Below are 20,854 nucleotides of genomic sequence, written 5' to 3' on the forward strand. Positions count from 1 at the left end.
CACCTCACATCAGTAAGGATAGCTGCCATCCAAAAGACAAACAACAACAAATGTTGGCGAGGCTGTGGAGAAAGGGGAACCCTCCTACACTGCTGGTGGGAATGTAAATTAGTTCAACCATTGTGGAAAGCAGTATGGAGGTTCATCTAAATGCTCAAAACAGACCTACCATTTGACCCAGGAATTCCACGCCTAGGAATTTACCCTAAGAACACAGCAATCAAGTTTGAGAAAGACAGATGCACCCCTATGTTTATCGCAGCACTATTTACAATAGCCAAGAATTGGAAGCAACCTAAATGTCCATTGGTAGATGAATGGATAAAGAAGATGTGGTACATATACACAATGGAATACTACTCAGCCATAAGAAGTGGAAAAATCCAACCATTTGCTGCAACATGGATGGAGCTGGAGAGTATTATGCTCAGTGAAATAAGCCAAGCGGAGAAAGAGAAATACCAAATGATTTCACTCATCTGAGGAGTATAGGAACAAAGGAAAAACTGAAGGAACAAAACAGCAGCGGAATTACAGAACCCAAAAATGGACTAATAGGTACCAAAGGGAAAGGAACTGGGGAGGATGGGTGGGCAGGGAGGGATAAGAGGGGGGAAGAAGAAAGGGGGTATTAAGATTAGCATGCATGGGGGGGAGGGAGAAAGGGGAGGGTGGGCTGCACAACACAGAGAGGACAAGTAGTGACTCTACAACATTTTGCTAAGCTGATGGACAGTAACCGTAATGTGGTTGTTAGGGGGGACCTGATATAGGGGAGAGCATAGTAAACATAGTATTCTTCATGTAAGTGTAGATTAAAAATTAAAAAAAATGAAAGAAAGAAAAAGAAAGAAAAGAAAGAAAGAAAGAAAGAAAGAAAGAAAGAAAGAAAAAAAAAAAAAAACAAAGAAAGAAAGAAAGAAAGAGAGAAAGAAAGAAAGAAAAGGGGGATTACTCCTTGATAGGATAAAACTATTGGTAAATCAAAGATCAACGCATGCTTTAAATATCCTTAATGTTGATCACTTAAAGGGTGTCAGATGATCAGCTATGGAGGTACTCTTTTCTGATAATATTCCTTTCTCTTAATAAAAAAAAAAAAAAAAAAAAGCAGTTACTGTGTGCTGACCTCCAATGAGTTCTGCACAGTGATATAGAGGGCATGTCAAAGTGTGGGCAAAGGGTCTGTTTGTTTCTATGCAGAAGATCAAGGCCTAGCTTGGATACCCAGAAAATGAACTAAGATACGATATGAGGAGGAGCTTCCGGCAACAGCACTCTCTGGACGACTTGTGATTATCAAAAAGCCTCCACAGTGATCCGGATGATGCTGCGGTTGTGGCTGCATCCAGCCCACCGTCTCCTGGACTTGCCATAGGAATGAGGAGGGAGATGTCTAGGCTGGCATGTGCATACAGTGAGACAACGAATTTGACCGGATCTGTACTGTTGGAACTCAACCAGGAGTTGGGAGGGTTGAAATATGCAAACTGAAATATGCAAGTTGTAGCACTCCAAAATCTCATGACTATAGACTATCTATGGTTAAAATAACATATGGGATGTGAACAGATCCCAGAAATGGGCTGCTTTAATTTGTCTGATTTCTCTCAGACTGTTCAAGTACAATTGGACAATATCCATCATATCATAGATAAATTTTCACAAATGCCTAGGGTGCCTAAATGGTTTTCTTGGCTTCACAGGAGATGGATGGTAATTATAGATTTGCTTTGTTTATGTCACCGTATTCCTATTATGTTAATATGTGTGTGCAAATTAGTTAGTAGTTTAAAACCTATACATACTTAAGGTACTATACAAGAAGATATGTCAAAGAAATAATCAATCCTCCCATGTTTCCTTCATATGCTACATCTATAGCTTTTCTTCTTCCTTCCTAATTACAACCCTTAAATAGAATTCGTGCCTCATATCGAATTTACCGAGTATCATAATTCCTCCAGGTGGTAAAGATACCTCGAGACAAGTGCTGGGCATAGAAGCCACAGGGCATAAATCTGCAAAGAAGTAAAAAGCTAACCTTTGCAAACAATATGGCTTCTCTCTCACTTACCAACTTTACATTTCCCTGTATGGCCCCGGAAGATGACTGGTTAGCCAGAGACGGGTAAGATTCCTCAAGGGAGGAACAACCTAAGACAGGCACAGTCGCAGGAGGGCCATCAGGTGAGAATTTGGGGATCAACAGAGGTGAGGCTCAGAACCTCACCCCCCCTGATTTGAGAGAAATCTTCTGCATCCGTGGATGTCTTGCTGCCCTTGTCTAGCCTGGATTAATACTTAGTCCATAGGCACACACCTGATCATCTGATCATCTACATTTGCCCTCTTACAGCACTAAACTATGTTTTCTACCTTTATCTTGCATCTACCTACCACTTCAGCATTTTATTAAAAATAAAAATAATAATAATAATAATAGGAGAAATGTGCGATCAACATATAAATCAAGTACAAAAATCAAATGAATATTCATATTTGACCTGATTGTTTATAGGTCATAATGCATGATCAAAACCGAAAGTTTCTGTGATGACTGCCCTTGTACTGTTCACCATGTAAGAATTTATTCACTATGTAAGAATTCGTTCACCATGTAAGAACTTGTTCGTTATGCTTCAGAAGATTGGAGACTGACGAGAATTAGGCTTGAGATGGATTAATGATTGTACATTGAGCGTTAACCCCCCTATACTGAAGTTTATTGTTGTTAACAACCATTTGATCAATAAATATGAGAGATGCCCTCTCAAAAAAAAATTATATTAAGAATATGTAAAAATAAAAAAATAAAAATAAAAAAAATGAAAAAAAAATCACATAAGCTTTTAAGTTAATAACAGAATTTCTCATTTAAAAAACTACTTTGAGTTTTAAAAAAGACAAGCCCTTTGCTCTTGAACTCAGTAAATTATATCATTATATAACTTAATAAGGATATATAAAGATTATGTCCTTATATAATTATATATATATTATGCAATATATATAATATCCTTAAAATATATCCTTACATAAGGATATATTAATAAAATTTAATCCTTTGTTTAAAAAGGCTAAACCTACTCACATAGGTTCTGCCTATGCCTGTTTAGAGATAAATGCCTGTCTACCCAATGACTCAATAAATACATATAAAGAAAATTATGCAACTTAATACAGTAGATTGCCAATATTGGTTAAGATCATTTTAATACTAAATTCAATTACTGAACTGTTTTATTAACCAATAGTGTACTCAAAAGAGCTTCTAAGTTTCTGATTAATATACAGAAAAATGAAGATGGCAAGTTGATTCCTCCACAATCCTTTTAAATGGATTTGTCTATTACCTAAAATAAACAACAATTAGCACCATATACATCAAGTGTTTAAGAAAAAACATGAAAACACGAAACATTTGATTCCAAGTCATTATAATACCTTTCACTAAATCTTGAGACTACCAGGGTTACTTATTAAATATTTTTCAAAACAATTCAGACAATTCTATGCAGATCTGTATTCCTTCTGCTATTTCAGACTACAGAAAATGTTTCCTAAAATACTGCTTCTTGGAAAGAGATGACAGACAAGTGAAGCAGTACTCGTGTTACTAACACACTGTGTCTCAAGTCTGTTTTGCAAATTGTCTTCTTGGAATTAATTTTCATTCCATGTTTTAAGTAGTAAAGAATTTCCTAACTTTTCTATGAAAGCTGACTTCCTTTTCTTTCATAAACTTGATGGTTATTCATATATTTAGAATATACAGAAAGGAGTTTTCATGAGAAGTTCTTAACCCCTCTGTATGTCTTAGTTTTCTTAATAAAAAATAAAAATAGTTTAAGGAAAAATTAGAGTGGGGTATCCAGAAAAGGAAAGGAGAATGTTTCCATATAGTTTTCTCTCCACCAGAGACTATTATCATTTTTCTTTAAAAATAAATAAATAAAAATACAAATAAAAATAGTGCCTGACTTACAGAATTACATGCAGATGATAGATAATCCATGTAGAGGGCCACCTACAGCAAACAGGCACATCTTAACAGTAGCCTAAAGCTCTCCTCAAACTTCAGATGAGTGTTTGTATCTTCCTGTCACACTCTTCACCCTCAGAGAACTAAAGACCCTTCAAATTTACCAACACACACAAAAACAAATTCAGTGTTCTTCAAATATGTTTCTTCTCTATTATTCTTCTCTGAAACTTGTGTCACCTTCCCAACCAATAGGCTACCACAATGCCACAAGGATCTACCTCATAATTTCTCCTGAATCATCTCTCCTAGCCAACTACTGTCTCAGCTGGAGTCCTTGCTGCAAGTTGCTTAGATCCTGCAACCCTTCTGCCATACCTGCCACCATTCCATCCCCACTCCTGTGCTCCCTCCAAAATGCCACCAGAGTGATATTCCTTTCAAAGTCAAAAACTAAACCAAAGAAAGGAATCTTTGCCTGCAAGAGCCTAGAAAATAAAAGCAAGTTTCCTGCCCTGGCATGTAAGGCTCTTTACCACCCAACCACAATCTACAAGCAGAACCTCATCTGCCACTATCTTAACTGCTTCTGTTCTAACCACAAGGAACTGCGCAGGCCCTGAGTACACAAGGCCTTGTCATGGAACTATGCATAGCTCTATGCTGTTTCCTCTGCCCAGAATGCTTAGAATGCCAACCTAATAAATCACTACTTGCTCTTTGTTACAGACTTAATGTTTGTGTCCCCCCAAAGTTCCTATGTTGAAACCTAGTCCCCAGTGTGCTGGTGTTTGGAAATGGGGGTCTTTGGGAGGGGACTAGGTCATTAGAGCTCTGGCTCTTATAAAAGAGACTGCACAGAGCTCCCTTCCTCTTTGTCATGTGAGGTTATAGCAAGCAGACAGCTGTCTATGAACCAGGAAGCGGGTCCTCCCCGACACCAAATTTGCCTGCGCCTTGACCCCGGACTTGCCAGCCTCCAAAACTGCGAGAAGTAAATTTCTGTTGCTTATAAGTCACCTAATCTATGGCATTTTGCTCTAGCAGCCCAAAGAGACTAAGGCATTCTTCAAAACCAGTTGAAGTATCATCACTTCAACAAAATTTTCAAGATTCCTCCAATCAAAGTAAGGTGTTCTGTCTTATAATTTTATACAGATTCTTATTCAGTATTTCCCAGTAGCTGTGAATACATCAATGAATAAGACAAACACACTGTGCCTTTGAAGACTTAAGATTCACTGCCTATCAGAGAAGACAAAAAAAGAGATTACAATTATTTTGTAGGAGCCCATTATAACAACAGAGAGTTATGAAAGCATATAAGGAGGAACCAGGGACTATTATTCAGCCTTAAAAAGGAAGGAAATCCTGTAATATGGATGAACCTTGAGCACATTATGCTAAGTGAAACAAGTCACAAAACAACAAATACTGTCTGATTCCACTTATATGAGGTATCTATACAGTAGTCAAATTCACAGAAACAGAAAGTACAGTACTATTGAGCAGGGGCTTGGAGGGGAGAAAAGGAGTTGCCTAACGAGTATAGAGTTTCAATTTTATAAGATGAAAAAGTTCTGGAGATCTGTTTCACAACAGTGTAAATAAATATACTTTACACTACTGAACAGTATACTCAAAAATGGCTAAGATGTTTTTTTACCATAGTTTTTTGAAAAATTAGAAGAATACTAAGGAGACCCTAATCATGGTCAAATGCAACGTATAAATGACATTTAAGATGAGACCCAAGTAAATATCTAACTTCTTTACCACAATCTCATAGGCATGGCTATTTCTCAATTCTCATCTTACCTAGCCCATTAGTAACATTTAATACACCTGACCACTCCCTTCTCTTTGAAACACTTCTTCTCCTAGCTTCCAGTACAAAGCCCTTTCCTGGCTCTCCTCACTTCACTAGCCAGTCTCCTCAAGCTCCTCTGCTGGTTCCTCCTTATCACCCTATCTCTACACACTAGAATACCCTAGAGCCCAGGTCTCATTATCATCTTTATATATATATATATACACACTCCCTTGGTCATCTCACTGAGTTGAATCTAAAACAGTGTCTCTCAACTCTATTTTTATTACCACTCCTTTAAGGAGGCTTTTAAACACCTTTTTCTTAATCATCCTATATTTATTAATTAAATACTAAAGTATTAGATTGTGTTGGGTAGGGTTGAACTTTGGAGCAAACCACTGTAATACCTAAGATTTTTTTAATCCCCCCAAGAACCAATTTTTGCCCTCTGGAGTGCTGTTGGCTTTGCTGAGATTGCATAATCTAATGATTTTAAAAATCATCTCTAAGCCAAGGGTACTCAAGTTTCAGCCTCAGTACAGACCTCTTCCTTAGACTCCAGGTATCTATCCAACTACCTTTGACATCTCCACTAGGATATTTAATAGGCATCTTAAATTTAACACATTCCAAAATAAACTCTGATCTTTCCTACCAGATCAAGTCACCTTCCTGTTCAGAATCCTTGATGTTGCCTTCTTCATTTTGACAAAAAGGAATCCTTACAGTTGCCTTCAAGGCCCTAGTGAGGAGCTGCCCGATCCTTCACCTCCAACATATCTCTTGCTCTTCCCCTCCTTCTAAGTTCCAGCCATATTGGCATTCCTGCTGCTCCTCAAACAAGCCAGCCATGCTCCCACATAGGGACACTGACTATTCCTTCCACTAGTGCAAGAGTTGGCAATGTACTGCCTCTTTCTGTAAATAGTTTTACTGGAACACAGACCTGCCTACTTGTTTATGCAGTCCATGGTTACTTTCACACTACAATAGCTGAGGTGAGCAGATACAGTGGAGACTACATGGCCTGCAAAGCCTGAAATATTTACTATCTGGCCTTTTATAGAAAAAGTTTGCCTACCTGACTTGGAAACAGTCTTCCCAGATAACCGTGCAGTTTGCTTCATCTCCTTCAGGCCTTTGCTCAACTATGACCTTGTCAGTGAAGCCTTTCCAGAATAACCTACTTTAAAAGGCAGCCCTGTCATACTCACCCCCTAGTCCAGCATGAATCCATCCCCATTCCCTGCCTTGTTCTTATAGCATTTATCATTTGACAAGCTACATTTTATTTATTTATCTTATTTGTTGTGTCTCTCCTAATCTAGTATATAACTCCACCAGGGAAGAATTTTTGTTTTGTTTGTTGCATTATCTTCAATAGTCCCTAATACAGAGTAGGTGCTCAACAAACAATTGGTGAATGAATGAACATTAAGCACATAATAAATACTCACAAAAGTTTCAGGAATGGGAAAAGATTCTAGGCTCAGAGAACTGTTTGTGTGAGGGCCTGCCATTAAAGAGAGAGTATGGCATACATCAAATGCCTTCTTCTATCTCCATATCATCAAATACTGAGTTCTATTAAACTTTATGTACTTACAGGTCTGGTGCCCCAATTAGATTGTGTTATTCAATGAGAGGAGCTATAACCCAGATTCTATTCTATTTCTAAAGTCTAAACTTTTATCTGATACCTAAATCCCTTCTATAACCCCAGAAATATCCCAGAGCCTCTGCCTAGATATGTCTAGAGACCAGGACCTTATGACATTTTGAGACTGCCTGTTCCTTTTTTGCACAGATAAAAGTTCAACTGAGATCTCTCTCCGTGTAATTTTGACTAATACCTACCTCATCACCATCAGATAGGATGTAATTTTTGTGAAACTTTTTTTTGGGTGTGAATTTTTGTCTCCTGGGGGCAAAATATCACCCTTGCCTGAGAACCAGTCTTAGATAAGACTTGATACCTGTTATCTGTCAGCTTCATCTACAAAAAGAACACATTTACGTCTAGGTCTAAGGTTACCTTTGACTCTAAACATGCTAAAATTCTATAAAAGATCAGAATAAAGATGACTGAAAGTGCATTATTACTAAGGGAGAACAAATTATGACATGAAAGAAGTTAAAATTTTGTTCAGTTTTCCTTATTACCTTACTAGATAATGATAATGCTTGTGTATTTAAAATGATCCAATTTTAAAATCTTTTCAAAATACAGTAAGAAAATTGGGTTATTTCAAAAAAGTATCAAAGGCTAAAAGATATAAAGATTATTCTAGAATCTACTTTAAAGAGACATGATAACCAAAGGCAATGCATAATCTTTGATCCAGTCTTACTTTATTTTTAAAATGTTTTAAAGGATATTTCTGGTACAATTGGGAAAATCTAAATACGGACTAAATAACAGAGAATATTAATGTATCATTGCTAAATTCCTTTGGTGAGGTGAGAGTGTTGTGGGTTCTGTAGGAGAATGTCTTTCTCCTCTGGAGAGTCATACTGAAGTATTTAGGAGTCAAGTGTCATGGAGTCTGCAACTTTTTTTCAAAAGGTTCAGAAAAAGAAAAGGTGTATGTGTGTGTCTTCAGAGACAGAAGAAGCAAATGTGACAAAATATTGGTAAATATTCATTAAAGTGAAGGGTGTACAGAGTGTTCACTACTGTTCTTTCAACTTTTTCTGTAGGTTGGAAATTGATTAAAATAGAAACTTATGGAAAGTACAGTATAGAAACCAAGTTACATTCACATTAGATTTGTAGTGACCATTGCACACACATCTTTCCTAACACTTAAAATATTAAGTACTTTCACCCAACACTCCCCACTCTCAGAATCTCCTGGGATACTTGGAGGCTCTGTTGGGGAGAACCTATTCTGAAAAGGCAATGCAAGTGGTTCTGATCTGGTGCCAGCCATCCCTGCCTACCCTTCAGAAATACTGCAATAGGCTCTGAACTGCTTATAAGCAGGGACTGTGTCTTAGCAATCGGAGGCCAGACCAGCCGCAAAAGCATTCGATAAATATTTGTTCAGTGTTGAACAAATGGCCCCACATTACTGTTTCTTTCCTCCTCCTACTTCCCCTCCACATACTTTTTTTTTTTATACTGGGATGAGAAAGGAGTAAAAAAAATGAAGTGTCTCAATAGCTCTACTGTAAAACAAATTCACTTGAATTAAGAGTACATTAATCATTACAGTGATAGATGAAATAAGACAACTTGAAATAAAAAACAGTAAAAATCAGTTTCCTGTTTTAATTGTACTATATAGCATGTTTTCTCTTTCTTCTTCAGAAATAACTATCTCTGCAAATAATCTCCTTACTGATGTAGAGTTCAAGCAAGACGTAACAAAACTATACAAAAACAGAATGGCAAACAGTCCTATCAAAGGCTAAAAAAAGGTTTGTTTCTTTTAGCATTCATTATGTTCTTTCCTGTGTACAATATTTTTCTATGTGAGCTACAGAAAAAAACTTACAAAGCAAAAGGAGTAGTACTGAATACCAAAGCTCAGATTTAATGTTTTATGTCCCAAATGGGTCCATTATAAAGATATTGGCAACAGTTCAAAAAAAGTCCCTTCCCACAAACTGTAAAATAAGGTAAATACCATGACAGAAATCTGCTATAAAACTACCAAAATATTTGTTACTTTCAAGCTATGGAGTAGGTTATTTTAGGCAAGATTAGCTTTAAGAGACTGGCTGATACACAGGAGTGAAGGAAAATGTGTTCCAAAATGGTGAGGTAAACTAAATCTTTTCCAAATCAAATTCTTTCATTTAATTTAGTACCTTGCATGTCAAGTGTTACCCTAGACTTAGGGGAAATAAAGATCAGACTCTGTCCTCAACAAGACTCACAGTTCAGGCGGGTGACAAATATCCAATACAATGGGATAAATGCTATCTTGGAATTCCTTCAACAAAGGTATGTTTTATATTCCAATCCAAAAACCTCAGTAATCAAATGCAAACATAACTTTGTTATTCCATACAGATGTCAGTGTATCTGTATACGTAACATGAACCAGTTGTCTTTATGGTTCAAATTTTATATATTTTATACACACACATGCACCCCCACACACACATACGGTTTTGCCTGGCATAATTTCAACAGAGTACTGAGTGTTGTTCAATAGATAACTAACATCTTCTCAAAAACAACTATGATACATAAACTAGTGAAATATAGGTGGATCTGTCATGACTATAACTCACTTAAACATTTCAAATGAAGCAGACACTGTAAGCAGTAAATCTTACAAAATGGAAATTACTAACACAAAGTACTATTTTAGCAAGGCAGTCCACTTCAACATAAAAATGGCCACAAAAACAAAAATACTAAAAATAACATTAAGGATTTCTATTGTTAACTAATCCCAGGCAGGTTTTCATTTACCAAGTTACTGCTATTTCCACCATCACAAGTCTTTTTAAAATCAACATTCCTCTAGCTTTAAAATAGCTTTTTCTGTATTATCAACAATCATAAAGTATTTTAGCCAAAAATAAGAACAGTTACTAGACTAATTTCTCTTTTCTGGGAAAAACTATATACTTTCATGATGACTGGGCAAAAAGTAATGACATTTAATTGAAATAATTAGCACCATTCTTGGAATATATACTAATTGAGATAATCATTAACCTGCTAATATTAAATATCCCACAAGTAAGTAAGTACAAATTCTGTACATTCCATGGCACTAAAGAAATATCACTTGAAACAAATATCACATGGTTTCCTGGTAATGGATACCATTATAGATCAAATCACATCACAAAAAATTCTGAGGCACTATTCAAGCTTTTGATAGACCTAAACTCTTTCATATTTAACTCACAACTCTTCAAGGCCTCTAGTTTCTGAATTAGAATGTTACAATTAATTAGACTTAGAGCCTAAGAAATCTACCAGCCTTGAAACTATGAAGAGAAGGGGTCTGATTGGGTCACCGCTGTATTCCCGTCATCTAGCTCAGTGCCTCACACACAAATCAGAGCTCAATAAAAACCTACTGAAAGAGTGGCTATTTTATTAAAAGTGCTATTAACTTTTTTGTTGCTCTAATATTTTTAGTTTAGTGTCTATTTTTATCACTGGAATTTGATTTGTTATCATTATTTAATATAAATCTAGAGTTTTAATTCTGAGAATTCTTCAACTATTTTCAATTTAATAAAAAATACCAAAAATAGCCATCCTGCCCTCTTAAAAATGTGCAAATAGACATGAGAGGGTACATTAAAGTATGTGAATGACAGAGAGAGTCAAGTGAGTGGAATGCTTCTTGAAAACAAATGAGATTGGGCCTGGAGCCAGGAGCCCAACAATCATGAGTAACACAGGTCACAGGAAATAGAGTGACAAGGGAAGGCTGTGTCTGCCAAGTGTGTATCTCTACTCCAGCCCTTTGGCAAAGCAAAACAAAACAAAAATCTATTCTTCAAAGATAACTGTTTTCTATAGACACAGACCTTTGAGAGTCTTTAAAAACTGGCAGGTATATCTTAAGACCAATCAAAACACACTGGCGTTATATATACAATATCCCAAAATCAATCAATAAGGCAAAATGCTATAAGATAGTAGGAAGGCTGGAGGGAACATGCAGAAAAGGAGAAGGGAGGGAAAAGCTACTAAACCTAAGGCCCATTAAAGCTTAAACTGTGACTCAAATTTGAAAAGTCCTGCTGAATCATACATATTTTCTGAGCCACAGTTTTCTTGTAATTAGAAATAACCAGAAACTACCTAATAAGTGGCTAATCAAATATGAACCCTAGACTTAAGATTCCCAAGATATGCTAGGAAGTAGTATGTTTTCTATATTTCAGTTAGACAAAACATACATATTTTTTATATTTAGTAGTGAAGTTTTAAAATAATTGCAGTGTCTAGGTAAAATTTTCCAAACACTCACGAAATACTACAGTATTGGGGCTTCTGCTGTTATCACTGTTGTTGCTTTAGCTACTCTCATTTTAATGGACACCACAGTTTGGCTTGTCTTCATTTTAATAGCTTATAAGCTTTTTGAAAAAGAGAATCATTTGTGATCCCATCACCCAAAAATAACAGTATTACTATTTTAGCACCAGGTTATTTTAAAAATTAAGTGTGTATATTTATATATAAGCTGTTTTCTAAGAGGCCTCACCTCTTTTAATTTCTCAGAGGTCAATCAATGAAAAAAATTAACCACAGACCTAGTCCAAGATCCCCATTTTATAGACAAGAAAACTGAGGCTCAAAGAGGTAAACTGATTTGCCCAATGGTATACTTAGCAAGCAACAGAACCCTGAACACAAATGTACCATCTCCCAAATTCCTGGTTCAATACTTTTTCAAATATCATTTGACTTTTTATTTAAGATTTTCTTTCCATCCATTCATTTAGTTGTCCCCTATCCAATCAAATATTGTGAGCCAGGGGTACTACAGACACAGAGATTAAAAAAAAAATAGTCCTGTTCCTCAAGCCTAAGGGAAAGACAGATAGGTAAACACAACTTTTTTTTTTTAACTAAAATATAATCATTGCTTTAACTGGTGTATGCACAAAACGCAGTGGGCAAACTGGTGATATGAGACAAGTGTACTTGGAAGAGAAATGGCATTTGAGCTAATCTTGAAGAATGAATCACTGTCAGTCAGGCATATGGATATTGGGGTTTAGAGATGATGGGGGGAACAACTGATAGCCCTTAAACTGCAAGGAGAGCACGGAACTGGAAGGCAAGAGATTAGACTAGAGAAGTAAGTGTGGAGACCTTGAGATAAAAGTAGTTTATATTGTACCTATAAAAATGAGGAACCACAAAACATTTTTAAGCAAGGTTACCCTGTAATTAAAATTCGCATTTTAGAGAGATCACTTTGGTGTCACTAAGTGACACAGAGAAACAGTTAAGGAAAGAACATGTACAAAACCAGAGCAGTAACAGTGGGGATAGACAGAAGGGGAGGAGGACAGATATACAGGATTTGAATAAACAGGCTATTCAAAAAGAAAACAAAGTAAAGAGTCTAGAATAAATTGAACTGGTGGATGGTGTTACCATTTGCAGTATGGAATACTTTATTTTCTAGGATCTGAAATATATTTTAAATTGCTATAAAAATGCTTCACTACAGGTTTCCAACTATAGGTTTCAGAAAGGAATTCAATTTTAAGCCAAAATTGACAATATAGGAGAAATGAAAAGAGGAAAAAAAAAAAGACTGTTGACTTGTTTATGAAAAACTAGTTTCCAAAAGCTCATAAAGCACAAAAGTCTTGGCAATAGAATGTCTAAACAACAAGTCTTTGGAAAAAGATTTTAATTTCAGAAATCATTATGGAAACCTACCAATAAAGAATGTATAATGTATTTACTAAATCCTTAAATATTTCTAACATAAACACGTTAAACAAGTGAAATCGTATCATATAGTGTGAACTGAATTTTACAATAACTAAGATACTGCTAAGGAAAGCAAACTGCACACTAGAACAAGCTTGTCTTTGGAAGTGACAAGACTTTGGTGGACACCTAAAATGTTATTCATTTCTAAGAGGAAAGCGAAATTTCAATTCAGCTCTAGAAAAAGATTCCCCAAGCCCTTGCATCTTGGCTGAAGCATTCCAATTTCTGCAAAGAGTAGCAGAATAAAATTTCAACTTGTTAGCTCTTTTCTTCAGAACAAATAAAAATAAAACAAACCTAATTATATGTTCCATTAACTAGCTTAAGATTAACTTCTAAAGCAAGTAGATTCCACTCCCTCACAAACCACATATACAGGGAAAGAGATTAAAATATGGAAGCCACCAATGGTGGTAACCAGGTGTCTCACTGTTGGAGAGAGCTGTGACCTCATAAACGTATCATAAAAACAAAATGGTTATAAAACACTTCGCCTAAAGAGATTATCAACAATAAACAATAATGTTACTGCTAATATGAGCTTAACAAAAAATGTTTATAAAGTCTAACTGAAAAACGTTTCAATGATGAATGAAAACTCCTATGATAATGAGGATGAGAAATACATACTTTTAAAAAAGAAACTAAAAACTTCCTTAAAAGGAAGTTGAGAAAGGGGTGGGAGGGGTGAGGGGGGTAAAGGGGCACACATAGTTCACAATCACAATATAAACTGGTCAATTACTCTGTAACATCTTTCTATATTGATAGAATAGCAACCTCATTAGAGAGGGTGAAGATTTAATGATATGGGTAACTGTTGAACAACTGTGTTGTACATCTAAAACCAGTATGAGGTTATATATCAATGATACTTCAATTAAAAAAAAATAAAAAAGGAAAGTGAGAAACAATACTGATTTGCAAATGAAACACAACATTCTTAGTAGTGCCTCTGAAAACTAGAATCCTCAAACTGAAATGTCCATTGTATCTGAATTTTCAGGTACCTGAGGCTTACTTCAGTATGCACCCAACTTTTTTCTTAAAATCTAAAACCTTGCTAAAACATATTACACATTTGCTGACCTTTCTTAAGCAGAGCATACTGGAATCTCTTCTTGAGTGTGGCATCACTAAAACCCATTATCCCCTCAGGGTCATGAAGAACATACAGCTGGTTCACGTGGCCCTACACGAATTGGCTCGCCTGCTTGGCTGAGTCTGCTTTTAAAGTGCTCCTGTCTCCCCCTTCACCACTGAGCTGCTGCCTGTCACTTCTCACTACTGTCAAAGTGCTGGCCTCTTAACAGCTCATCAGCTCATGTCTGGACTACACACCCTTTCAGTCTGCTACTCCTAATTTGACAGGAAGCCTAACGCTAAAATTACTTGAGCGATGTTTTTATAAAAACAAGTTAAAACATAAATGAGTGAAATGCACAAGCTTTAGTATTAAATGGGTGGGAGTGTTGTGATATGGCTCAATCTTACATATTCATTAATTTACTTCTTGTTCCTCTCTGGTGCTCCAAATATGAAAAATATGAAAAGTATTAATTAAATCTTTCTAAATACAACAGTTCTCATTAAAAATGAAAAATTTTCATCTTCACACTCATTCAAATAAAATCAATGTTACATGATATTTGGTCAATAAACAAAAATATGTAGTACAATGATATCTGTTATTTAGGTTGTATGAAAGTTGAAATTCTTCCCCCAAATTGTTAAAATATTAAACATTTACTTTCCTAATACTGTAATTTTTAAATTTTAAGCTAACAGCATTATTATGCCATACAAAGCTGTCACTGCCTGCTATGATTTCATTAGAACTATAGTAGCCAACACACAAATGTACTTCCTTCTTGCCAAATTACATTCATTCTGAAACCATACAGCCAGGTAATTACAAGGTGAAAATCCAACTGTTAGATTAACTCATAGGCCTAATTCCCCGAAGAGATATATATACTAAATTATACAGAAATTCTCATTTTAAAAATTAGGCTATGCTAATTAATACTGCAGATTCCCTATTTTCATTTCATCTACTTTCAACTGATTTTTTGAAGTATTTTACTTTGTACTCTAAAACCTTTAAATGTATTTTTTTAATTTACCAAATCATAGTAAGTCACAAACTATAGGTCATGTATTCAAATCGCTAATAACGGACTAAAATTTATTTATTTGATATTTACTTCATACTCAAATACACTAGGACTAATTATGTATTTTCAGGGGAAAAACCCATAAACTTGAATCTAAATCTAAATCTAAATATTTATAGTATTATAATTTTAATTCATTTATAACTATCACTTACTACCAAAGGGGAAAAAACAGGCAGAAATGAGCTGAATTAAGGAACTACAAATTAAGGTGATTTAGGTGTCTTACAACAGGACCAACTTTGGGGCACTCAATGAAACAAAAACGCAATGAAATCTTGCAAATACTTCTGACAAAACACCCCTGAAGAAATGTGCACATTTTAACAAGATCAAAACAAGAGTTTGCAATATTTGTTAGATCACAATATTAAATGTCACTTCTAGGACTATTAATTATCACAAAACTAGACAGCCATGGAAGGTATTTCTAGCTGTTAATTGAAATCTTGCAATTCCACTTTAGTGTTTTCTAAAGATAAGGAAACAGTAAGGAATAAGATGCATTTCACAACTGTTAGATTTTTTAAGAGGCCCACAGCAGCACCTGGTTCTGATTTCACTGACCCCCCTGGCACAATTCTTACAGGACCAACTCTCCCAGCTCTGTGAAGGGCAGAACCAGGTGACATGAACTTAGCAGTTTACATTAGCCACATAAGGAAGAATGAAGAATTCTGACAGTGGGGGTGTTAAACATCTGGCTAAGTTATTTAGGGCAGCTGTGAGTTCTCACTCTAATAATATAATACACTCTTACCTGCTGTGAAAAGGTTTTGAAGTAATGCCATTCAAAATCAAAATTGGACAGCTTCTCAAAGTCCCTTCCAGACCAAGACCAGGAATTACACCCAACAATAGCAGTAACAATCCAACACAACTTCTGCAAAGCAATACCTTTACTTCTTGGAGTGTATTTAAATGGTGGATTTCTGTGTGGTTTCAATGTGTTCTGTTAGCTATCTGGGTCTTTTTTATCTGTATTTTCCTTGCTTCTACTGAACCAGAAGTTAACTGCTGTTACTTACCAAATTTTAATTTGTAAACCAAATCCTAATTATAGTATGGGCCCAAATTACTAAACTGATTTACCTAACTAGCTACCTGACCTTGGGAAGTCACTTCTTGCAAAATGAGAGGCTTGCACTAAGATCCACTAGAATGTAACCTTCATGTTCTGTTCACCACTCTATTCCCAGCCCCAGGACATGGGAGGTATTAAATATTTACTTAATGAGGATCACTCCTATCCCCAAACTGCAAATAAAAAATAAACAAAGTAATTTCTTCTTTTTAATAATCATATTTTAATCTGTGTATTCCCAAATGTTTTGAAGAGGACGTCAACACTGAACTTTCCTATGCATGAAATAAAACTTTACATAATTTAAAATAAGGTACTAATTTTTTAGAAATAAAACTGATTATACAAGAGCTGACAAACTTCATCCAGTTTACAATACTTCCCCTTTCTCCATCACCTTTAGCCCATCAATGAGTTCTGACTCTTGCATTTGAAAGGAAGCCAACAGGTAAGGAAGGAGAGGTGCACTGAACTTGCAGTGAGAAGGCTTGAGTTTTAGTCTCATTTTTTCTATTAATTGGCTCTGGTGAGGACACACCACTTCCCTTTAGGACCAGCAAGCTGCAGTTGTAAAACAAGGGAACTGAACAAGTGATTAATTTCTAGTCTTCTGCTCAAAAGTCTATGATTCTCCTTTTGTTCTCCATTATTCTACTCCCCATGCCTTGCTTCAGTGCTTGCCACATCATTCCTAGACCTGTACAGTAGCCTCAAAATGTCTCTTTCCCTCTCTGTTTTTCCTTCTTACCCTAAAATGAGTTCAATCCTACAACCATGAATTGAGCAGAGTAAAAACTCTCTTTGAAGCCAAGAGACTCGGGTTCAAATTCAGACTCAGCCACTAACTAATTCTATCTCTAAATTGCTGATGTTATTAACTATCTCACTGCAGGTTAAATATAAAGTATGCTAGACACTCAACAACAATTAGCACTTTTCCCTATTATTTCCCAAGACCAGAAGCTTCAGTTTCCCACTGTTCACAGCAACAATGACCAACAAGCTGCATAGGTGGCATGCAAGATTTGTAAAAAAACTAGAAGCAAAAATTGGATTAAACATTCTCAGCATGCTCCTGTGTGCTGGAGAAGTGTCTGCTTGTATTCCCGCCAATCTGCTTCTGGGTAAAGCAGCCTCTGTCACCAGGCCCTCATGAACTCTCAGATTTAGATGGTGCCGCCTCCTCAGGCAAAATCCACAAGTCAAGAGGAAATGAAAAAAGTTCATCAGGAAGATGTAGGTTCTTTAGATTTTTACCTGAAAGCAAACTCCTCAGCCTGTCATTAAAGAAGCCAATCCCAATTCTTTGTACATAAATGTATAGGCAGTTCAGCTAATGCTAAAGTACCATCCAACATTATACTTTGATTTTTCAATTATAGGAAATTAGGTGTGACAAAAGAAAAAATAAAATTTCTCACAAAATGAGGATACACTGAACCCTGTAGAATTATACAAATACCTTCAAAAAAAGCAATGGCTTTCTTCCTGATTGTAAAATTGGATCAAAACTGGAAGGAACAAGGAGAGGAGTAATGGGGACTTGCAAAGAGCTTATTTCTTAAGTGACTTAGGTACAGTTACTTAATTATGTAGGAATTTGTTCCCAAACTAGGAATAGCAATCTTTTGGGAAGAAACTTCCATACACTAGTCAATGATAAAGCTGAGTTATTGGGTAACTGAGTGGAATCAATCAAGTATGTGCAAGTCTGGAAACCAAAGAAATCTTGTAAAGAAACCTCTTTTTTTGAAATGCCACCTTCATTCCCAAGCTATTTCAGCCCAAGAAACTGCTCCAAAAACATGTAATTAAAAGGATGTAACAATTTAGAAAAAATTCTTTTAGAAGGCTTAGCTTTATTAAGAATTATCAAAAGCTCTATTGAAAACACATAGCTCTACTTAAAAACACAACCCCCTCATCTGAGATCTGTGCTCCTCTGTGATCAGGCCAAGCTGCTGTACTTGACCCTTAACACGCACTATCCAATGGATCTGACCAAAATTCCTCCCGTGAGTTGCCATTTTTCTGCAAAGTAATTACCACAGGGACCGTTGCTTCTGGTTGATCCTTTTTTAAAATCGCAGTTTAAGTCCGTGTTCTTCCCCACATTGTTTGCTCACATCCCAAACTAAACACGCCTAATTTCCTCCACCCAGGTCTCTGACCAAAGCCATTCGCCAAGACGGCCCTTTCTCTGTAACACACTCCTCCACTGACAGTAATCTCCCGTCGGGTCCCGTCTCTCTGCACAGCACCCTCAGTATGACTACAGTGCCTTTCTTCCCTCTAGTTTTTCTTCAGTTCTGATCTCACTGATGACCAGTCCCACCCTTACCCAGACTTGGTCCCAGCTTCATCTTACAATTCTAGTTCTCAGATTGGATTCCTGCAAGGCCTTGGTGCCTCTCACCCTCTAACCTCTTTGAGTCCGACATCCACTGCACCTGACCTTTTCCTGGTGGGTTCCCCCAACCCAGACCTTAGTGCGGCTAGGCCCCTCCCCCACCTTACATCAAATCCTGTCATTGCGGGCCCCTGCTCTGTCCCTTTTCATTTGAAACCCTGCCCTATGTCCTCTCTTTCTGGTCCTTGGCTAAAACCAAACCCCATTCGTAGCCCCAGCAGTCCTCTGACCCTAGCAAAGGCTGCTACTCTGGCTGGCCCATCCAGAGTATTTTTCTCCAACTCTGAACCTGTGTCTCCCCCCACTCCGCTGAAACCCGGGGCCACGAACCCATTTCTGATCCCTGAACGTGCGTCGCCCCATGACACACTCCAGGCTAATGTGTCTGCCTCCCCCATTTCGGATGCTACCTCTGGACCCTGGCCGCTCTGACGGCTTGATCAGCCGGAAGCCTAGGAGACTCGGCCGCGCAGCCCTGCCCCGCATCCCTAACTTCCATTCAGCCCCACCCCACGGGTCCCTCTCCCCACTTGACCCTAGTCCCGTGACCTCCGTCCCTGACGAGCCCGGAGCTCCTTTCTCTTTCTGTGCCTCCACCCGCCCCAAGCTCCCTCTGCACTCCGAGGCCAGTGGGGTGTGTCCCCTCCCCACGGACCTCCAGCCGGGCGGCCTTTCCCGCGGGGGTCACGGGACCCCCCTCCTCACCTCGGCGTCCACAACCTCGTGGTAGGCGGGCGGGGGGTCGAAGCCGCCCCCGCCTCCGGTGCCGCCCCCACGGGAGGGGCCGCCGCCGTCACCCCCGCCGTCGCCCCGCGAGCCCCCGCCAGGCCCGGGACTGGGGCCGCCGCCGCTGTCCATGGGTTCGTAGCCGCCGTAGTCGAGGCCCGGCCGCTCGTTGGTGAGCAGCGCCACGGCCTCGTTGATGTCGTTCTTGGCCAGGCGCAGGGCCTTGCGGATGGTGGCGGGGTCCGAGAAGCCCATGCACAGCAGCGTGGTCATGTGCTGCTCCTCCTCCGATTCCATGGCTCGGGCCTCCGGGCCGTGCCGGCCGGCGGCCGGCGAAGCGGCGGGTGCTCGGCCTGGCAGCCGCGGGGCGCTGCCTCCGCGCCGCCCGCGCGCTCCTGACCTGCGCGCTCCGCAGCCGCCGGGCCAGGTTGGGTTGCGGGCGTGGGCGCCGCGAGCCGAGCAAGGGCGGTGGGGCGCTCAAGCGCGGCGGCGGCCCGGCCCAGCCCTGCGCGCCGCCATGTTGGCCCTCTCCCCCGCCTCCGCCTCCGCCTCCTCCCGCCGCGGGGCCGTGCCTCCGCTCCCGGAAGCAGCACGAGCCGCCACCAGGTTCGCCGTTTACAGGCTAAGGCTGGAGAGGTGATTTTTTTTTTTTAACGGAACGAAGGGCGGGGCCGCGCCGCGCCGCGGAGCGTCTCTGGGGTGAAAGCGCCGCCATGAGGACGGAGCGGAGGCGAGGGAGGCTCCTCAGGCACGGCCACCGCCCGCTCATTTCTCCGGCAACAGGTTCCTGCGGGAGCGGGAGGGGCGGGAGGGAAGAGCGGCTCCCTTCGCGGAGCGTCCCGAGGTCCCCGAGTCCTGGGGCTGCCCAGCCCTGTCGGATGCCGCTCCGCCTGGCATCCCAGACCAACTCCCGGACTCGCTTGCCCCCCATCCTCAATGAAACTCTTGCCAAATGGACTCCACCTCCAGCCCGGCCTGAAGAGCACCGCAGCCCTGAAGAAAATTCACCCTAATTCCACGGAAATCCACCCGACACGCTTCCCGACACACACCTCAACGCCGCCATAAATTCATGCCTACGCTCGTCATAGCGACCCACCTGAGCGGAAATTCACTCCCGGATAACACTTGACCTAAATTCCAACAACTCTCCCTGAAATCGCCCGAAACCGATCGAAATTCCCAGCCCACACTGAATTTTTCTTCCAACAAGGACTG

General features: G+C 39.0%; 1 protein-coding gene across 6 annotated transcripts in view; it reads right to left on the reverse strand.

The window, feature by feature from the left end:
* The window catches only part of USP24 (ubiquitin specific peptidase 24), a 171,751-nt gene extending 151,597 nt beyond the window's left edge, over positions 1-20,154 (reverse strand). For 3 of the 6 annotated variants that reach the window (XM_073233987.1, XM_073233988.1, XM_073233986.1), the window contains exon 1: positions 19,616-20,151. In XM_073233987.1, the coding sequence (XP_073090088.1) occupies positions 19,616-19,933 (318 nt within the window). In that variant the 5' untranslated portion in view covers positions 19,934-20,151. Of the gene's footprint in view, positions 1-19,615 lie in introns of all 6 variants that reach the window. The other 3 variants (XR_012130171.1, XM_073233990.1, XM_073233989.1) reach the window with 2 other exon arrangements.
* Positions 20,155-20,854: the final 700 nt, after the last annotated feature.

Source organism: Manis javanica, chromosome 4 (assembly GCF_040802235.1).
Source record: "Manis javanica isolate MJ-LG chromosome 4, MJ_LKY, whole genome shotgun sequence".
In the NCBI taxonomy this organism is placed as follows: domain Eukaryota; kingdom Metazoa; phylum Chordata; class Mammalia; order Pholidota; family Manidae; genus Manis; species Manis javanica.